The sequence below is a fragment of the Eupeodes corollae genome, chromosome 3 (assembly GCF_945859685.1).
Source record: "Eupeodes corollae chromosome 3, idEupCoro1.1, whole genome shotgun sequence".
NCBI classification, from domain to species: domain Eukaryota; kingdom Metazoa; phylum Arthropoda; class Insecta; order Diptera; family Syrphidae; genus Eupeodes; species Eupeodes corollae.
Window position 1 is genome coordinate 41,248,478 of NC_079149.1, and position 16,417 is coordinate 41,264,894.

Sequence of the window (16,417 nt, forward strand, 5' to 3'; positions counted from 1 at the left end):
CGTGGAATCTCTTTTCTTAATTCGATAAGATTTTTACAACCCTCACAACGTGGATTGCAGATCAGAAACTGTTAAAAGAGACTCAAGCGGGCTTCAGATCAGGGTACTTTACAATAGATAATATTTTCATTGTCAGGAGGCTAGCTGAAAGCTTTATTAAACAGGGAAGAAAATTCTATTCATTTTTTATTGACTTTAAAGCAGCATTCGACTCAATCAACCGAGGTGATTTATTCTATAAGCATTATGGTCTGGGCTTGTCTCTGTAGTTCGGAGGCGTTCCAGAAGAGCTGTATAGAGGAACACAGGCTGCAGTGTGGAGCAGAGCTGAGCTTTCTGATTGGATCACAACCAACCCCAGGAGTAAGACAGGGGTGTAGATGACCTTGTAGATTACCTTCCAGGTGGTGTTGATTTAGCAGGATTTCGTATTAAGGCATTAATGTTTGTTGACGATATAGTAATTTTTTGCGTATTTTCCAGAAACACCACAACTTATGATCAATAGAGTATACCACTACTGCTTTCTTTGGAACCATACAGTCAATACTCAAAATTCTAAGGATGATCTTTAAGAAAGGGGGTGGACGAAATGCATCGAATGAAAAGTGGAATTTCAACGGAGAAGATATAGAATGTGTTAACGGATACAAATACCTAGGAGTAATTTTTTCAAGAAACCTGAATTTTGAGAAACATTTTAGCGAGAAACTACAAAAGGCAAAACGTGCAATAAATATTTCATGGAAAAGATGCTGAACGACAACGTAGCTCACAGTAGTAAATATTAGATATTTGAAGCAGTTGCAGAAAGTAGTATAGTAAATGAGAAGTGTAGAGCAAAATATGCAGCTGAAGCAGTTGGGTCCTTGTTCAGAACAACTTACAGTAGACTCAACAATAATCTCGCAGAAAGGAACTACTTCCATGATGCAAATAATGTAAACGTCATTGCTACAATAATCAAGTTAAGAAGCGAATAACTTAACCTGAACTTCATACCACACAGAACCGATTTACCACTGGAGTGTAATTTTTGTAATTTAGTAAAAAGAGAGAACATCATACATTACGTCGGAATGTGTCCAACTTTAGGGGAAACTAGAAGAAATATTCTTCGAAGTGACTTTTTATCAGAGGAACAAGTTCTTAGTATGCTGAATGTAATGGATGTCTCCAAGCTCTAAAACTACTGCAAAGTTTCGTTACGATAAAGATCCAGAATTATAAATGAAATTAAATTTATTCTCTGTTTTTTAAATTCGCTTTTTTCAAATGTTTTTTCTTTTAATTGTTTATTTTTGTTGTTAAGTACAGTAGTTTTAATTTTTATTAAAGTTGTCAACCTGGCAGACGGCAAATGTCATGATATTATGATTTACGTAATAATTGTAAAATAATTTTTAAATCAATAAAAATCAATTATTTATCTATTTATCTAATCCATATATTTTGGAAACCATGCTATACTCGGATTTTCCAGTAAAATTTAATAAACAATGGCATTTCTCCATTTATAGAAATATCGAAACGCTTAGACAAAAAGGGTGACTGTTTTTTAAAGAAAAAAACAGGAAGTTTTATATGAAGGATTTTTTCGTTATTTTTTCTTAAGTAATTGTATCGGAAATTCTTATCGTGCAATTTTTGGGTGCCCAAAAAATCATTTCATTTAACTAAAATTTTAGTGAAAATTAAGAAAAGTTATAAAAAAAGCAATTCATATAAACTTTAAATCCGTGTATTTTTTTATTCGAGATGAATATTTTTGCATATTCATTAAAAAAAAGTCTACAAATGCTCTTCTTTATAAATTGAATGCAAACAGTTTTTATTTTAATTATTTTTTTTCTTTACGCAAATAATTACTATATAACATTGAATTATTTTAATTAAAAAGTATATTTTATTTATTAAATTATTTTGATAGAATTCTACATTCAATTTTTTATTTTAATGTTCAAAAGTTTGGTTAGTTTTCATTCTGAGTCAACTACATGATACTAAAATAAAGTAAAGAATCATTCGACAAGAAATATTTTTTAGAACCATTTGCCTTAGAACTTAATTTTGAGTTTCTAAATTCTAACATAAAGCAAACTAAAGAGATGATCGTTTTAAACTTCTCATACGAAGTTATTGTAATCGGTTCAAATTAACAATGTATTGTTGACATTTATCTACGTTTTAAGGTCTTTCGAAAGTAATAAAAAAAAATTGGGTGGCGCAATAGTGCGTTTGAGAACTAGGGCCTAGTGATTGACAACTCTCCACCATTCCTGTATTTCTTTTAAACTAATAATAACAAAAGAGGTAAAAACTGACGTTCGATTCAATGGAAAAGTTTGTTATTAAAGTTTGATTATGTTCTTAGAAATATTTAAAAGGTTTTTTCTTTATTAAGAAATAGAAACGTTCAAAAAATCCTCCAAAAATTGATAAAATTTGGTTTTCGACTAAAAACGTAGAAAACAAAAACAGATATTAAACTTATTTTATCATATAAATGGCATTGTTCCTAACTTTTAGTTATTTTTCGGAAAGAGTTAATTTTCCACAAAAATCTAATAAGTATTGGTTTGCGACTCAAGTTTTACGAAAATAAAGAAAGGCATTGACTCTAAATTTGTTCATTTCAAGTTAAAAAAAAAAACATATATGGAAAGTATATATACTTGAAAATGATAAAAGAGTTTGATTTCAAAATTTCAATTTTTACCAATTTTAGAAGCTATTCTTATTTCTCATATAAACAAATACAAATTGGATAAATAAAATTAATTTGAAGCCAATGTTTTCTATTATTCACGAGATATCGAGAATCGAGCATAAATTATTACCAATTTTGCGGACTATTTTTTGTAGATTTTAATTTTAATGAAAAAACTGACTGTTAGATTTTTATAAAATTTACTGAATCTTGAAAATAATTTTGTTATAATATAAATTGATTTGAAGCTTATATCTTAAAGTTTTGAAAAGTTATTTTAGACGAAAATCAATTTTTACGAACTTTTATTAATTTTTGTATGTGTTTATTTTTTGTTAAAAACTATCAATTCAATTTTTCTCAAAATGTTACTGAATTTTGACAACAATATTAAAAAAAAAAATTAATTTAAAGCCAATGTCTTAATAATTTGAAGAGTTATTTAAGTCGTAAATCAATTTTGTCTAACTTTAAATATTTTGTTTAGGTTTTTATTTTTTGTAAAAAACTGTCAAACCGATTTTTCTCCGAATTTTACCGAATGTTAAAAACAATATTTCTAATAAGATAAAGTAAGTTGGAAGCCATAATCTCAAATTTTTGAAAAGACATTTGAGTCGAAAATCAAATTTTAATAACTTTGAATTATGTTTTTTACGGTTTTTATTTTTTATTAAAAAAATTTCAATTCGATTTTTGTCAAAATTTTACCTGATATCAAAATCGGTATTCTACGATGCCATAAATTGTTTTGGAGATAAATTAATTTTATATTCGTAAAATTTTCGATGTGACACATTTTTTCAGTTTTTTTTTATTTACAATATAATTATAATATTTTTGTATTTATAATATAATTATAATATTAAATTTAATTCAAGTCTGTAGCGTTATTGGTTTGTGAGATATTTTGGGCTTATCAAAATTTGCATCTTTTATTTAAACTGATATGGTAAAAAAAACATCCAGCCTTTTCTGCACTATTATCTGTATAACAAATTTTATTTGAAGTCAAATAAACTCTTCTAGTTCTTAAGCGATGGACGCCGAAAAAAACGTCGCCAAATTACGGACGTACGTACACAAGCACGCACAGACATCTTTCTAAAAATCTTTTATTTCGACTCTAAGGACCTTGAAAAGTCAAGAAATATCAAAATTTTCAATTCGAAAGATCTGTCTTTTTTGCTTTAACAAATTCAATACAAATCATTATTCATTTGTTTACATAATTACTACTCTGAACGAATATTTTTTCATAGAAAAATTAATTTTTATTGATAATTATATAAACGATAAGCCATCGACTTGATTTTTCAATATGTGTACATTTTTACCAATAATAAAAAATACTACTTTTAGCAGTTGATCCGTGTTTCTTGTAAATTAGCGATATGTGATCGTTCCTAGCTTTTTCATATCCCATAAACATAATATATGGCTTCCAAAAAAACATACATAAGTAGAAGCATCTAAAATATAATATCACGAAATTGATAATTTTAATTTGGTTAAATTCAACAATAGCAACCGAGAGTAAACCATTCCTCATCTTTTTTCTTTAATCCATAAATGAGTCTTTGAAAGCAGAAGTTTACGTAACCTCAAAGTTTATAGAATTAAGATATTTTTGATTAATGATCTAAAAGAAAAACAAAAGCGTTATAATTGTTTTCAAAGTAGTATTTAGTAAGGTAAATTATCGTTTATTTTTTATAATAACAGTGCAAAACTAAAGGATACACCTCTTCGCATTAGTGTTTCAACTCTATATCTTTAGACTGAACACAAATAAATTTTAAAGTGGGTTGAAACTTTTAAAACATACGAATTTTTTTTTCTGAACTATAGATTCTTATCATTTTATAGTTTTCAATTTTTCTACACAAATAACATTATTCAAAAGAAACAGAACATCGGTAATATTAGCAAAATACAAACAAAACAAGGAAAACTTTTTCTTTCTAGGCTATACAAAAAAACAAATGGGTTCACTTGGGCGTATACTTACTTTCTATCAAAAAACAAGATATTTTTTTCGAAAACATACAAGAAAAACTCATAGCAACATTTGCTTTTATACATTGACCTTCCTTCAGGGTCTTTAGTTTTTAAAGAAAACTTAAGTTCCATACCCTCAAAACTATCATATCAAACCATAAAAACAAATGCTAATACCAAAGGCAAATAAACAAAGTTATGTCTGGCCTTAATGAGTCACTTGAAGGTAAATTCTTTAATCTAGAACTTAAGATAAAAGAGAGATTTTTTAACTAACTTATCTAGAAGTATAAATAACTCAAACAAGACCAACTTAAGTGACGTTTGAGGCAATACAACAACAAAAAAACAACAATCTAGCATCAGTACGAGAGGGAAGCTTTTTTTCGTTTTAAGAACACATAATCATATTGTCGTTTTTTCTTCATCATCACACCTTGAAACGGTACAATTTTGTTATAGTCACACTATGCTACTATACTACGCTTGTTGTGTTTAACGGTATAAGACGCAAAAGTTGTTAACTGCACACAAAAGCACCCTTGAATGTAATCACGCTTCTGCTGTTAGGCACTTTTAAGTTTTTTTTCGTCTTGCATGCGGTTTTTAATTTTTTGTTTTGTTTTGTGTTTTAAGTTCAACCCTTGAGACTTGAGTCCTTTAGACAAAGAGAAAGAAGAAAAAAGCATAAAGCAGCACCATAAGCAATTAGTTCGACATGAGGCAAAAATTATGTTTTAATATTGTGGCAACAATTATATAATGCAAGCCTTGAGGGGGTTTTAATTATTTTAAAAGTAGCATTTTAATGTTCTTTTCATTTGTTTCGTTTCTATATTAGTTGCGTTTTTATTGTTAAATTTTATATTTTTTTATTATTAAATTGGAAAATAATGATTTATTAAATTAATATAATATTAGTTATAATGGTTCTATGATTGGATCTTAAGCAAATCTTATGCATGATGCCTGAAATTGTCAAAAACTTGCTTTATGGAGAAATGTAGACTTCAGACTTAAGTTTAATTGTTATATCTCATGTTATGTACAAAATAATTGATAAAGTATTCTCAAGGCCATATTTCAAAATATTTAAAGTTAAAGAAGCAAAATCTAATGGTGCGAATGTTTAAACAACTTCTTTCGTTTAGCATTCATTAAATGGCAAACCTTGACAAACTTAAATAAGGTCATATATGTATAATTTACTAAACCTTAAAGTTAATTGATTTAAATTTTAAGATATTGTAAGACAGATAGCTGAGGTTATAATATAAATTGGGTGGAGCAACAGTCCGCTGTGATGCAGGGCCTAGTGACTTACAACTCTCAACCGTTCCTGTCTGCGAGTACTGTTGTCAGCTGAGGTTACCACCTTCAATATTCTGTTCTACTATAGTTAATATCTATAGCAAAGTATTTTTTTTTATTATTGTACACGCACTCAAGGGGTATTCATATCCCCTTGAGTGCGCGTATATAATCATTATACACAGTGGGAGTAAGTGGATGCACATTGACTTTGAATGCTTGCACATTATATAAGTGGGAAATATTGAGTCGTAAAGCATTCCACATTCGTGTAGTGCGGCTAAAAAAAGAATCTCTGTACTTTACGGTACGACCGAACTTGGGCTCAAGGGTAAACTGATGGGCATTCCTAAAAGAACGAGTATTACTGTTGAATTGTTTGAGAGGAGGAATGCAACTGGCTATTTCATAAGAGCATTGCTAATGGAAGTAGCGATAAAATAATGAGACATAAACCTTACGTAGCGAAGGTGATCGAGAGATGCAAAATTTTCAGTTAGACAGTAGTCACCTATCATTTTTAGAGCCCTCTTTTGAATTCTGTTCAAAATACTGAAGTGGGTTATAGCAGTACCTGGCCAAATGTGGGAATTGTACTCAAGTATTGGAAGAATAAAGGCTGTATAAATCAAAGCCAGATCAGAAGGGGTAAAAAACTTCTTGCATCGTTGGAGAAAACTTAAACACTTAGCAGCATTTCTGGCGATGTTAAATAAGTGATCACAACAAGTAGTTTGTAATCCACATACCTAGGACTGATAGCTGTTCAGTCTCCTCGATGCAAGTACCACTCATGGATAGTGGCATTAGGGCTACGCTTTTGCGACAGTAGACAGAATTGAGTTTTTGAATCATTAAATTCAACACGGTTTTTGATTCCAAGTTGTACAATGCTGGTAAGATCAGAATTTAATCCTTAACGATGTAAGGATTTGTTCCAATGTTCGGTGAGATAAACCATGGGATCACCAGTGAACCTATTGCAACGAAAGCCATAGTGCCGGTCATTAAGCAGCTTCCGTTCTTCAAGGTGTTTCCTAAGCTGAAAATTGATCAGCGTTTGCATGACCCTGGAATAAAGGAATGTAAGTGAAATTGGACAATAGTTAGATGGTGAGGAAAATTTGCTTATTTTAGGGACGGGGTGGACAAATGCAGTTTTCTATCCACTCGTAAAGAAACCTGTAGAATAGGACAGGTGAAGAACAACTCTTCAGAACAATAGCGGGGATACTATCCGGGCCAGCGGATTTGTGTATGTCGAGGTCTTTTAGTACTCTTGCAACTCCATGACTGCTAAAGAAGATTCGTCACATAAAATCGTTTACACTCTCAAGAACAAGAGGACTCATGACACTCACTGGTAACGTCCAATTAACAATAAACTGGGCTGGAAGCAAATTGGCTTTATCAATCGAGCTCACAAAGGGAGTGTCCTTGTGGACGAGCGTTATAACCGAGGATGACGTGGTGTTTCGTACGTTTTTTACAAATGACCAGAAATGTTTACTACCTTTGGGACATTGTAGTATTTTTTGCCTCAATTTCTGTTTATGCAAAAATTTGGTTCGTTATCTTTTATCTATTATCTTTGCAGTTTTTTTTAGCTTGTTTGAACTTATTCCGGTTTTCCCCAGTGGGGTTGGCTTTATAAATCCGGACTCTAACATCTGTGATTGTGATAACCTCTTTACAGCTCGAATCAAACCATGAGTTTTCTTTGTGTTCGATAGATTTTACCCAATTCGGGATAAAATTTTGTATTCCATTAAGAATTAAATGGAATCATACCTAACGCGGAGCATTCACAGATATTAAATGTTTGATGCAGTGTATAATGAACCTTTTTCCTTTGATTATGTACAGTTTTTGAGAAGTGATTTTTAAATTACAAGTCTAAAGATTAGAATTATTTTTGAAACAAAAACATTCAAGATAAGCTATATTGCAATTTCGAGTTTTTAATACAGGAAACAACTCAATCCATCGATTTTAGATCTTGCTCAAATTTCATTGACTGACGAACAAACATGTTACCGATACTTTTTCTTTTAATTAAATCTAAAATTTTGTAAGCTTATGTTTAAAATAGTTTCCGAACTGATCAAATATCAAAGTGTTTAAAAATGTACCTAAAACGGTTTTAACCACTGTTTCTAATATTTATAAATATAAGCGTTTTTTTAAATAAATTTCAATTACTTAAATTAAACTGAAGTCAATTTTATTTGTGAGATGCTTAAGTTCGTCCAAACAGTTCAATTTTCTTATAGTTAAAAATATCCACTAAGATCTCTAAAAAAAAAACCTTTCAAACAAATGTTTTTATTTCTGCATTAAAATTTAAAAAAATTAATCTTTACTCGTTTTTAAGATATGGTCGGAAAATTAATGTTTGAACCTATATCCAAACAAAGACATCTCTCAAAAATTCGTGGATTAATGGATTTTAGAAAAAAAAACCTTGAAAATTGAATGATTCAAAATTTTGAATTTGTCTAAAATTAAAATGTCCAAAACGATCTAAATAAAAAGTGTACAAAATATATTCACTTAATTTTGGAATGGTTTCTAAAAAGTCTATATTGGAAGGACATACCGAAATTCTGCTTCAAGAAAAAGAAAGCATAAAATTCTTCAATACATCGTTGAGATAAAAAGCTGAAAAAACTGTTTTTTAAAAGTAACTTCAAACTTTTGGAGTCTAACGAAAATTTTCAAGTACTCTACAATGATCTACAATTCTACATATTCACAGTTATAATCTCTACTAGGTCACTTCAAAAATTAATGTGTCACAATGTAAAAAAGTGATAAGAAATAACTGATTTCTCTTTTTAAAAAAACTTCAGTTCTCGAAACTGCAACTTTAATACTCTCAATCAAAAATATTTCTCTGAAAGAGACACCAAGCCTCGACCGACGATGGCTCACCGACAGTAATAATTGTTATTCATTTCTCCGAAAAAAATTCCATCCCGTTAGAAAATTCTGAAAATCGAACCGAAAGTAAAATATTCCTTTCGTCCTGAAGTCTATGGAAAAGTTTGCAGGGTTAAAATTCATATTTCAAATGAAATCCTTGCGGATTTCCCAGAAATTCTTTCAAAATCCTTTAGTGTTGTTACTATTTTGAGTTGGTTTTTTGAGGAATCAATAATAGAAGTAGGCTTTTGGATGCAAACTCCAACGAACTCTTTTAGAATAGTGAAGAATTTATTCAAGCTAATGCAAATGTACTTTCTTATCTATATGCGGACAACAATTTCGTTTGAAAAGGATGCGCATAATCTGTTAAGTGAAAAAGGACTTTTGTCACTCTAATGATATTTCTCTCAAATTCCATATCTCTTGACCTATTTTTGGCAGCAATCCAATAAGTTTATATTCAAACTTTCACTCTTTGCTTACGGAATTAATCACAGAATTAATCTTAATACGATTATGGGAAGTTAAGTATAGCTATTTATCGGCTTTGCATTTCAAAAAAAGAAGGTAACTTTTAGAAAAACAAAAACCTATTTGCATTTTCTGCTAAGATAGAAAAATAACGACTATGTGTAAGGGTAGCGTATGTATATCTTTTCCAGCAAACCCATACTATGTGCATATAAGAGTATAATGCAATGTTTATAGCTCACGTCCTATAAACTAGTACATAGAATGCACTTCCTTCCATTTTTCTTTTGTTCATTCGTGCGAAATGTTTTTGAAAACTTTTACAGAATATTTTTCCGCCACTGCCGCCGCCGCACATCATTATGCAGGATTAACTTTTGCTCATGCATTATAACACTATTGCTCTCTCATTTTTTTCTATCTATATCACTTTTTGTATTTGCATTTGCTTGTATACTGTCTACATGTGTGTTTTGTGTCCTTGATTCTTCCTCAAAATCCTAAGCCAATATTCCAAGCACTACCAAGTTGGTGGAATAATAAAATCCTCATTAGCTTTGGGATTCATATAAAATATTTTCCTTTCCTCCTGCTTAACTACCCTTAATAGAACCAACTGACTATAACACTAAAGATAAGTTTTGATATTTAAAAAAAAGAAAAGAAATGTTGGAAAGAGCATATTATATTGAAATGGGTATGAAAATGTAAAATTATCAGGCTTAAACCTCAATTATGCCAAGAGATCTTTTAAAAGCTTCTCAACATAAAAGTTTGAACAAACAACTTTATGTAGGGCTCTTCAATTAGAGGGTTCATTTTGATATCAAAAATACGAACAATCTTTATAGAAATTGAAGACCATTCAATGGATGTTTATTTTATTGTAAATCAGAAGAACTGTCACTTTCAATGGGACTTACAAATGGCCAGTTTAGCTGCACTTGCAAAACTATATACTTTTCATACAATTCTCCATGACAAATTAGGACATTTGTGGTTGTTATTCAAAAAGCTATAAGAATTTTTTGAAAAATAAAACATACAAATGCATAAAATCTCTATTTGAATCGATGTACGGTCCATATAATTACATGTTTGAAGATTATTTAATGGAAATATTGATCTTGACTGCGCCTCAACTGGTCCATCGGCTTAGTCTAATTTTGGCATACTTCATTATTGTCTTTCAATGCGTCAATTGAAGCGGGCTCGTCTGTATAGACATGAGCTTTAACATAGCCCCACAAAAAATAGTCTAAAGTCGTTAATCGCCCGATCTAGGCGGCCAATTGACCGGTCCGAACGTGAAATAAAATGTTCACTTAACTGGCCTCCCAATAAGTCCATTGTTGAGCGTGCTGTGTGGCATGCGGCACCGTCTTGTTGAAACCACATGTCATGCAAGTCAAGCTCCTGCATTTTGGGCAGACAAATTTGGATATCATCCGTGAGGTAGCCCTCACCATTCACAGTTACTTTACGATTCACATCATCTTTGAACAAGTCCGGTCCAATGATGCCACCATCCCATAAACCGCACCAAACTGTGACTTTTTCTGGATGCATTCATAGCTCTTGCACTACTTCTGACTGATATTCACTCCAAAATCGACAATTCTGCTTATTTAAAAAAAATCAGCTTCGTCGCTGAACACAATACAATTTAAGAAGCGCGCGATGAACTTTCTTAACAGAGCACGCATTTTGATAATAAAATTCAATAATTTGCAAGCGTTGCTCGTTTGTAAGACGATTCATGGTTAAATTATAGACCAAACTGAAGATCTTTGACAGTGAAACAAAACACAAAACGTGCGTCAGCTGTTTAAACCAGTGTTGTCAAAAAGATAATAACCCAAAAATCGCCCTTTAAATCGTTGATAACTTCACTGGTTTAACATTTAAGGCTTTTAAGGAAAGTTCTTGTTAGCCAATTGTGATCACCTTTTTGAGAAATAACACTGTCAGGAAAGTTTCCTTTTAAAATTGTAATTGGTTCTTTGCTTCATCGTTTTTAGACCAAAAAAAGGCAAATTTTTGAATTTTCCGATCCCTAAATTTTTCAATTCTTGTTATAAAAGAAGCGAAAATAGTCCCGACAACTAAAGATGATATTTCGAGGAAAAACCGAATCATTTTGCTACTTTTCAAGAACGTCATCAGTTGATAACTTGAGTTTTTCTTAACTAAAGTTTAAAAACCTCGAGTATTACATGAAAACAATTTCGAACTGCAAAGAGTTAACAAGAATCCACAAACCTTCGTTTTTATCAACGCTATATTACCCAGAAAGCTTTGATTCTTTATATCACTAATTTTTTCTTCAAATTTCAATATTTCCGAACGAGAAGGTGCTTCACGACACCAAAAAAGCCTTTCGTTTCATGAGTTTCGACTTTAAAATTTTCAACAGTCTTGTAAACAGTTTGAACAATTGTAATGCCTTTGCTTTTTTTAAGCACGTATCATTCCAGTTTTAATAATTTTGTTTTTAATAATCAAGTGTTAATAAACTACTTCAAGTGACAGCTGTCTGAAAGCTGGCTACTTAAAATGTAACCTCATATAGGAAAACCCTTTACTATATAAACTAAAGAAATAAAATATTATTTGCATCATACTCACACGGCTGTGTCCTTTGGGCAGGGTATGAATTTTATACATTCTCGTTTTTGAAAGTTTGTCTCAATCCAGCTGCGAGGTTGATGCTGCAAAAATTATTTTAATATTAATTTATTTTATTTTTTAATTTTTATTCTAAGAAAAAATAAAGAAGAAACTTCAAAAGAAAAATGCAATCATTATAATTTTCAAACAAAAATCAAAAGCAACAAAATCAAACCAAGGGGGTATCTGTTTTTGAAATTGCAAAAATATTGTTAAAATATAAATTTCCAACAGAATATCAAAAAAAACAACAACAACCAAAAGAAATAAATACAACAACAAAAGTCAAACTCAAAGTACCAAAAGTAATTAATTATTAAGATAAATAATAGGTACAAAAAAAAACTTATTAAAAATAAATCTTGTTTAAAAAAAAATGTGTGATAAAAGAGCAAAAAGGAGGTAAAAAGGAAAATATTTTAGTGAATAAATATTCAGGCAGTTCATATACGAATATGTCTATGTAGTAGAAACAACAATAAGAGTTATAATAAATTTACTGGGGGAGCACAACAGTTTTTGGCCACCTTTATTTTATATTTATTTATTTGGGCAAAGTGTATAAAGAAGGATTTTGTACAGAAAATGTTTAATTTATGTATAAAATAAAATTGTAGAAGAAAGTAGAGTATACTACATAGAAGAAGAGATAGTAGAAAGATAGATTCAATAAATATTTATAAGGATAGAGAGAAATAGAGGACAATACAACAACGAAAAAACAACAAATATATTATGTTCTATATTTACTATTCTATACAAATTCAAATAACTCACTATCGTAATTAATTTACTTCGTAACACATCCTTTCTTTTATTGTTTTGGTATAGAACATTATTACTGTAGGATGTAGATTAAGGATATTTGGGCTAAAAAGCATATTCGAAGAGTGAAGTTAAAAGTATTTCAACTTTTAGAATAACAAGTAAAGTATTTTTTAAAATTAGTCAACTTAGGTAGTTGATAATTTATGGTTAAATAAATGAATATTTTTTACGATGTTGATAAAACTTCATTTACAAAGTTAGACATAGATAGAAAAAAACTAAATACATTTAAAACTAAATTGAATCTAAGTATTTTTCAAAACCTTAAAACGAGAGAAAAATTCGAACAAAATAGACAAATATTGTTTCAGAAATTAAATAATCTCAAATAAGTAGAATGACCAAATAAACATATAGGGTTTTTCAATTAGTAAACTTTATTGCATTATTATATTTTCAATCTTTGCACTTGTGTCAAGTTTGCATACAAATTTTTGACTTTAAATTATTTTGATATTATTTAAAAGAATTCCCAAAGACAGGTCATTTTTAGCGGAAATTTAAAATATATGATAAATATTTAAAATTAAACAACACTTTTAAATCAAATTGTAATGTAATTTTTGAAAGTTCTCAATGAGTGAAACATTTTATTACAAATACTTTGTGAGGAATTTAATTTAATTTATGCTTTTTCACGTTCTGATATGAAAATTCTGAAAGGTTGAGCCAGTTTTCAAATAAACGAATACAAACTTGTCAAAAAGACTACAATAATTGACAGAAAATATTGTTAGTGCAAGAGGTATAAATCTTTTAAATAATTAACAAGTTTGCCTTAAAATTTAATATTAAATGTATAATGTAAACAAAAAAATCAATTTTTTACAAATGAAAAAACCCCAAAAAAAATTGGTTTCAGTGGGACGGATAAAGTTTTTAAAATTAATTTTTAGAAACTCTCAATTGAAAGATAGAACAAAAATGAAAACACTTTTCCTAAGTGAACACTTAATATTTCACAAAGTATAAAACAACGATGAAAACTTGAAGGGAAAGACTGGAACTAAAGGTTACTTTTAAGAAAAAAGACTGGTCTTAGATCTGTAGGGGGCTAACTAGAAGTAAAAGCTTTTATTTTAAGAAAAGGACACAATATAGATCCAATGTCAGTTTTCACACGGATAGCACTCTTAATTCTCTAAATAAATTGAATATAATACATAATTTATTTACTCTTCGTAGTCAAAATTTAAGTGAAAATAAGATTTTATCACCATTTTCAAATTTGTATTATTACAATATATATGTAAATGAAAATAATTAAAATATACACAATTAAAAAATAACAGAGAATATTTTAAATTAATATTGGTTAAGTTTCTTAAAACTTATATTTAACTTATTAGAAATATAATCGACTGATTTATGTGTAGTATATTTATACATAATTTTAAATCAAAAGTGTTGTGAGGCCATCAAGTTGTTGTTGTAACAATTAACTTAAAAACTCAATGTTATCAATTTCTGAAGCTCGATGTCACCCTTAATATGACAAGTTACAGCGTTAGGAAAGATAGCGTTAAAATAAAGGTGCCGGTTCATATTGGTTTCGAATTTCTAAACATTGCTATAACTCGAAAAGACGAGTCTGGTATAGTTTTCAACATTCGCTTAGTATGGCTAAGGAATGAATCTCTGTAATTCACAGTACGACCGATGGGTATTTCTGGAAGCACGAGAATTATGGTTGAATTTCTTGTGGGGAGAAATACAATTGGCTTTTTTTCTAAAAAAAAGTCAGTCAAAATAAATAATGACAAGTAAGGCTGAGATAAGAAACTTTATGGCGATGTTCAAGGGACGGAAACGAATCAACGTTAATATCATCGCCGCGCCGATCAATTTAAACGCTATTTTTCAATGCTGTCTAAGGGAAATAAGAAAAATGCAGAAGCACCAGTCTAGAAATAAAAATAACTTTCAAGTTTAGGACGTCTTACAGATAGCAACCAGATCAGAGATGAAAAAAAACTACTTGCATAGCCTTAGGAAACCCAAACACCTGGAAATATTTTTGGCGATATCGTGTATATTATCTTTCCAGAAGATATGTTTAAAGATACACATACCTAGAATTTCGAGTTTTTCAGTCTCTTTGATGCAAGTGCCAGACAGTGGCAAAGGTGGTAAATCATGTTGTAACAATGCTCTCAAGGTCAGACTATAATAAGCTTACCATAAACTGTCGTTAAAGGCTCGCATACAAAGAGCAGGATTTTGAATCTATAAACGAATAAGGTCTGTAAAGGTGGAAACACCACAATTGAATATTTAAATTCGAACGATGCAAAAATGTAGGGCTCATTTTGTGCTAATTAAGTGCTCTAATCCCTAGTTGGTTCAAAAATCCTTTCACCCTCAAACTTGTGGTGTTCCAAGCTTGGAGTCAAGCTGGAAACACCACACCTTTAGGTTGATAATTTCAAAAAACTGATGATGACGGAATTTAGGGCTCCTTTTGGGATCCTAAATTTCTGCATCATTAGAATTTCGAAATTCGATTGTGGTGTTTCCAGCTTTACGGACCTCAACGAATATGGTAAGCTGAGGGGTATATCGTCAACAATGAAGGTAAGTGGATTAGTAGTTTTAGATGGCGATCATTTATAAAAATAAGAATAAGAATCAATATCGAAGAAAGAACAGATGCAGTAACCCAGCATTTATTTTGTTTTTTTGAGACTTCAACCCATCCAAAACTCTTTATATTGAATGGCCCGAAAAGTAATTTTCAATCTAACAAAGGAGAGATTCGTCAAAATCGAAGGCACACATTTTTGATCAGAGTGACTGATACTGAATATAAACTTAAATAATATGTTGTTTATAAATGTTTAAGATTCAGACTAAAAAAGACTGTTGCTTCTTTCTTTCTTAAACATATTTTCAAATTCTTAATTTTTAATGTAAAATATAAGAAGGTGCAGTATTTTAGGCTCAAATACTTTTCAACTTTAATACTTTTTTGGAAAAAAATTGATACAAGAATTTTTTTTTTTTTAAAACGTTTTACATAAAATTAATTAAAAATTAATACAAATAAATATTTCAACATTTAAAAAATTAGCATAAAAATAGAAAATTTCTTCAAACTTAAAAAATATTTTTGGTTTACAAAAAAGGAAGTTCGTTTTTGTACAACAAAAATGACAATATTGTAAAAATAACAATTTTCTCATTAACTTAAATAAATATTCAAAAACTGAAACAGTAATTTCAGAATAAATTTTTGTGCTAATTCAAAGATAAATAAGTGTTTTTGTTTAAAAATAGTCGCATCAAAAAATAAAAAACTACAAGAGTTTTTTTATTTTGGTTAAATTTTTCTTCAGTTAAAAATAAATTAATTAATGCCAATATAATTTTTATATAATTTTATAATCAATTATTAGAATTGATTTGTTTGTGACTTGTTTGTTTCTCATTGAACAAAATCTAATGCAAACATTCAATTACATTTTATTTTGCACTAATTTTCTTATTCAAAAAAAATGT

General features: G+C 29.6%; 1 protein-coding gene across 15 annotated transcripts in view; it reads right to left on the reverse strand.

The window, feature by feature from the left end:
* LOC129952541 (transient receptor potential cation channel trpm) overlaps positions 1-16,417 on the reverse strand; it is a 329,137-nt gene that overhangs the window by 147,753 nt on the left and 164,967 nt on the right. For all 15 annotated transcript variants that reach the window (XM_056065169.1, XM_056065171.1, XM_056065174.1 and 12 more), the window contains one exon: positions 12,050-12,132. In XM_056065169.1, coding sequence (XP_055921144.1) covers positions 12,050-12,132 — 83 coding nt within the window. The remainder of the gene's footprint in view (positions 1-12,049; positions 12,133-16,417) is intronic.